This window comes from Myotis davidii, unplaced genomic scaffold, assembly GCF_000327345.1.
Source record: "Myotis davidii unplaced genomic scaffold, ASM32734v1 scaffold6, whole genome shotgun sequence".
Taxonomy (NCBI): domain Eukaryota; kingdom Metazoa; phylum Chordata; class Mammalia; order Chiroptera; family Vespertilionidae; genus Myotis; species Myotis davidii.
This window is the reverse complement of record NW_006383011.1, coordinates 17,854,006-17,859,311: the sequence shown is the minus strand read 5'-3', so window position 1 is coordinate 17,859,311 and position 5,306 is coordinate 17,854,006. Positions and strand designations below refer to the sequence as shown.

The following is a 5,306-nucleotide window of genomic DNA, read 5'->3' as shown; positions in this document are numbered from 1 at the left end:
AGGAAGAGAGAGAGAGAGAGGAAGAGAGAGAAAAACTTCCACCAGTTGCCTCCTGTACGCCTGCCCCTCTCTTCCCCCCACAACCAGGGATCAAACCTGCTACCTAGATATGTGCCCTGACCAGGAATCGAACCCGCAACCTTTTGTATAAACCAACTGAGTCACCTGGCCAGAGCAAGCATAAAACAATAGTTATGCTAGGAAAATAATCTTTTGTGGGTTTAAAAACTGGTATAAGTTAGGGGTTATCTTACACTAAATATTGGGGAAAAATTGGTTAATATGTGAGGGAGACATATTTTTGTAAAACAAAAGTGCAGAATAAATACACCTTCAACTACAGTTCTATCCTTGGGTTCTGAGAGTTTTGCTGTCACATATATGAATTGACAGGTTTGGTTTCTTCAGGAGATTTCACTTCTAATGCAAATTTTGTCCGTTTATAGCAAGACCAATTCAGAGATATATTATTACCAAACTATTTATTAAATGGCATGATAAAACGTTAACAGACATTTCAGACTACTTTCATGAATCCCGGAGCCAGAAACAACCAGGCTTTCAAAATCAAGTACTATTTTTTGCTCTTTAGAATTTCAAAACCTTTCTCCTCCAAAATTAAAGTTCATCAGAAACTGATTCCAGATTTATTTGCTTAATGTAGGTGATTCTAAATTTTACATTTATATGTTTTCTCTTCTTATACCGAATAAAAATTATGCAAACTCGTCCAGGGTTATAATACTTTGCCCAGTTAAATATGCCAAAGCCATATCCAACTAAGTCCTTTCCATGTGCTATCACTAGTTCTGGAGTTTATCTTAGAATTCGAAACTTGTATCTGGATATGATTAGATGGTTATTAGAATGTGTACCTCAGATGATTTAATGAATTACCCTGAATGCTCATTGGTATCATGCCATTTGAATGTTTTCTTTTATAGAATAAATATGGCAGAGCTTCCCGAGACAGAAGGACCAGTGGATTGGAAAGAGCGATGCGTAGCCCTGGAGTCCCAACTCATGAAATTTAGAGTTCAAGCAAGCAAGATAAGAGAGCTCCTAGCAGAGAAGGTAAGCTTTTCTCCTTAACCTGTGCTATCAAACAGCAGCGATGCAGGGCCTATTTCATTTCTGTTAAATAATCTCAGTACTTTTGGGGATAAACACAACGCAAAACGACTATAATTTAACCTTTTGTCAGGGCTTTGAAGCTATATTTGGTCCAGTCTTTTGCCCGTCTTAGAGTAAATTAAGACAAGGACCTTTCCTTGCAAATACTATGCAATGGAATATGTAAGCATTATGTGTATTTGATGAATGTAGAGTGCATTTACTCCAGAGAGAAAAGCTATAATTTATATAATTTATTTGATTTTATTAGAGAAGTGTGACAGCATTTTGATCTACTTAAATGTTTAGGAAAGTTATGTTTAAAGTGATTATAGAAGAACGTTCTCGATTGGTAGTAAAATCTGTTTATACTGTATTTGAAAAAAATACAGTACTTATATTGACTATGTACCACTAAACTATCATCTCAGCTGGTATTTAATTTAAGATAATTATATGCTTTTCTTAATAATTCTAATCATGTAATTAAAATTTTATTTATGTCACATGAAGTTGCGGGGCATATATGTGTATAAAATGAATAGATAAATTCATTCATTTGTGGATTCATTCATTCAAAAATATTCATTGAGGGCTGACTATGTGACAGACACTGTTCTTAATGCTGCAGTTACAATTGTGAACAAGACAAGCTGTGTTTCTATTTCCAGGGAACTTGGGTTCTAGACCTGCACTATCCAATATGGCAGCCACTAGCCACAGGTGGCTGTTGAGCATTTGAAATAAAGCTAGGTAAAATTGAAATGTGTTGCAAATGTAAAACACACACCAGATTTCAAAGATTTAGTATGAAAAAAAGAATGTAAAATATTTTACATTCTCTTGCAATAACTTTTATATTGATTGCATGTTGAAATGATAATTTTTGGATATTGGGTTAAATAAAAAATGTTAAAATTAATTTTACTTATTTCTTTTTACTTTTTTAATTTTACTAGAAAATTTAAAATTATACATGTGACTCACATTATGTACTAGTATTTCTGTTGGACAATGCTGTCTGGGTGAATGGATAAATGATATTAATGGTCATTCATAGCTGATCAGAGTAACTTACAGGTGTCTTCTTCAACTGTAGTCTGCATAATCCTTTTGGATGGAGGGCTGGTATAGGTATCAGATGTCCAAAAATGATCATTTTAAATCTTCCTTTCACTGCTAGCTAAGAATCTCTTAGCACAGAGGTATTCTAATGATATAACTACATATCACTAAAACCCAGAAAAACATGATTCAGTTTAATATCATCTTAAATTTTTGTGCTTTAACATCTTTTAGGTCCAAAGATTAAAGTTATGACATTAGTACCCAATATCAATTTGCTTCACTTATCTCTCTTATAATCAAAGTTGTAACTTGAAGAAAATACCAGTTGAATATCTCCAAGTTGGGGGAGCTTATCCTAACTCAAAGTTAGTGACACATGCTTTTGTCTTTTGCTCCTCTCTCTATAAAAGTCATTTCTTAGGTTGTACTGTGATTTATCTGGTATTTTTCACAATTCTAATCACCTCATATGATGACTTTTGTCAAAATTATAAATTATATACATGTTGCTAAACCTCATGGATTACTTCCCAGGTGTTGCCTTAGTCTCTCAGCAGTTAGCACACTCTTGACTCCTCAAAATTTTCTTGGTTCTCTATGGATTAAATAGAAGTTATGTGTATTTGGTTTCCAATTAGTTGACCTTTAAATTCTGAATTTGATGGCAACATTTGTTCTGTTTTTTTTTTTAGAAGGCTTGTAACAAAATTTTTTTAGTGCCCATTTTTTAAAACGTTAGTGTTGTTTTCTCTACAAGTAAAATTGTAAATAGCTTTTGATTATTAATTTATGTTACTAGGCTTTCTTTTTTCTTTGTCAGTGGATGAATTTTGAGAGTAATATTATTTTCAAATTGCTATTTTAGTTGTGGGTATTTCTCCCCCCTCCCTTTTTTTTTGTCTTTTGTATCTGTGACTTAAATCCTTTGCCAGATCTAAGAGATGGAATTACTCAGTTGTGTCTTATACAGTGGAAAGTAGATACGTTTGCCAAGTTACTCATGGTTTTCCAGTAAGTAGATTCAACACCAAAATGGAAATAACGTTTTTCACAATATTTTCTGTTATATTCCATTATGCAATATTTTTCTCTGGATTAAAAATTAGTTTTGGTACTCACCCATGTTTTAGTAAAAATACCAAGCGTTTGTTGATTTTTTATGTGCTTAACAACCTGTGAAGTAATAAATTTATTGTTCCCATTTTACAGATTAGGAAACTGATGCTTACTATGTGCCAGACAGTCTTCTAAGTGCTTTATGTAAATTAACTTTTTAATTATTACAACAACAATCTAGGAGTTAGGTACTGAATTATCCATATTTGCATAGGAGGAAACTTAGGCGCATAGCAGTTATTTAGCTTGCCTGTGTTTGTGCCAAAAAGTAAGTGATGAAGCCAAGATTTTAAACTTGGCATTCTGCTTTTAGAACCCGAATGCGTAGCCATCACCCCATATGGCCTCTCCCATCTAGTTTTATTACCACATTCCTTGCTTTCTCTGACCTACCCACTCATCTATTCAATCTTCTTTTTAGCCATGAAAGATATAAATCCATCTCTGCTTGAGGCCAGTATTTGTGTGTTATGATGTGTGTGTGTATGTAGTAATAATGATTTACATACCATTACATATTTTTTCAAAGCGAACCCTATTGCATTGCTTCTACATGCCAACTCGAGTCAAATAGTGCATTCCAGAGGCCAGTCTGGTCCCATTCATAACCATTGGTTTTATGTTAGGACCAGTCTGCTCCATAGCTTTTTCCTGCTCGTTCTCCACACTTTCCCCCCAAATGGATGCTGGCCCAAGGCTGAGAATTCTTGAGAGAATACTAATTTGATTCTTTAGCTCTTTGCCAGGAATTCTAGCCAACTTTTCTTTTCTGCAGTAGTTTTTGATTCTTGGTTTTGTTTTATTGGCACGGGCTATGGCAGCTAACAGTAAGTGCTAGCTATAGGTCCTAAGCAATTAGTACAACCATTAGCTAATTTAAACCCCAAAGTAACCTGATGAGGAAATCATTGTGATTCCCAGCCTAAATAAGTTAACATTAAGACTGAGAGTATTTGAATAGTGTGCCCAATATCACACAGCTAGAAATTGAAGAGCTGGCAGTAAATCTTAGATCTTTCACACTTTTCTTGTGATGCAGTTTATAAAGAGAGTGCCTGGCACATAGAAGTAACTCATTATTATTTTCCTATATCTTTCTAAATGAATACACTGGCTAAGTGTGCAAGGGGATGATTTCAACAAATGTAATTACCAATTAATAGGAGACGTCTTTCTGAATTTTTTAGGAAAGACGTGTGAGATGATCTCAGAGTGGTTTTTATAATGAAAGGTGAATTTTTAGTTATGTATACCTTATGTGGTTTTTTTTGGAGATGGAGTAGGAGAATACAGGGGATTTTTCTTAAAAAGAGTTATTTTGTATTTTTTTAAATCATAATTTCTAAGTAACTTAGAATATTGAAGTTTATGAAGAAAAAGGCCTTATTGAAGCCTTGGGCAAATACTGCTGTAAGTGGGAGAGGTCTTTAAAGGAATTTAAGGAATGGTGTTGGAAATATCTCTAGTATGCCAAATATAAACTCTTCAGGGAAGCTGAGATTTAAGTAGTTTTCCTACTTTACAGTATTACTAGTTTTCTGAGTCAGGGAGGGAAGAAGGAAGGTTTCATTTTAAGTTGAAGTGAACGTTATTTCCTATGGGTTAGATTGGAAGGATTTTTCCTTTAGGTATCAGCGTGGCCCCAATCACCTAATGCTGCCTTTGGCTGATACAGCATTACTGTCTGGTTTCTGGCCACTTGACCTTGCTTCTGTGACTATAATTCCCCAGAGGTGGTTTAGAATTCTCTCATGGGAATGAGGAGTCCGTGGACAGCACAATGTTTGCTTTTCATATGACCACGATTACCCTATTTAAATTCCACATCTCAGTGTCTCTGTTGCCTCACCTAATATTTCACAGTGCCTAACAGAAATTATACGTATACTAACAATAAGACTTTGAAGGCTAATTTATATCATTTTGGGCTACTGACTGAAGATATTATTTATTATAACAAAATGGTGATAGAGTCTTTTATGGGTTCTATGGGGGGAACAGTCAGGAGG

The 5,306-nt window shown here is 34.5% G+C and overlaps 1 protein-coding gene across 1 annotated transcript in view; it reads left to right on the top strand.

Moving 5' to 3' along the window:
• The first annotated feature begins 948 nt into the window (after positions 1–948).
• The window catches only part of PLEKHH2 (pleckstrin homology, MyTH4 and FERM domain containing H2), a 64,932-nt gene continuing 60,574 nt past the window's right edge, over positions 949–5,306 (top strand). Inside the window, 1 exon segment of the mRNA XM_006778690.2 lies at positions 949–1,074. Within this exon segment, the coding sequence (XP_006778753.1) occupies positions 952–1,074 (123 nt within the window). The 5' untranslated portion in view covers positions 949–951.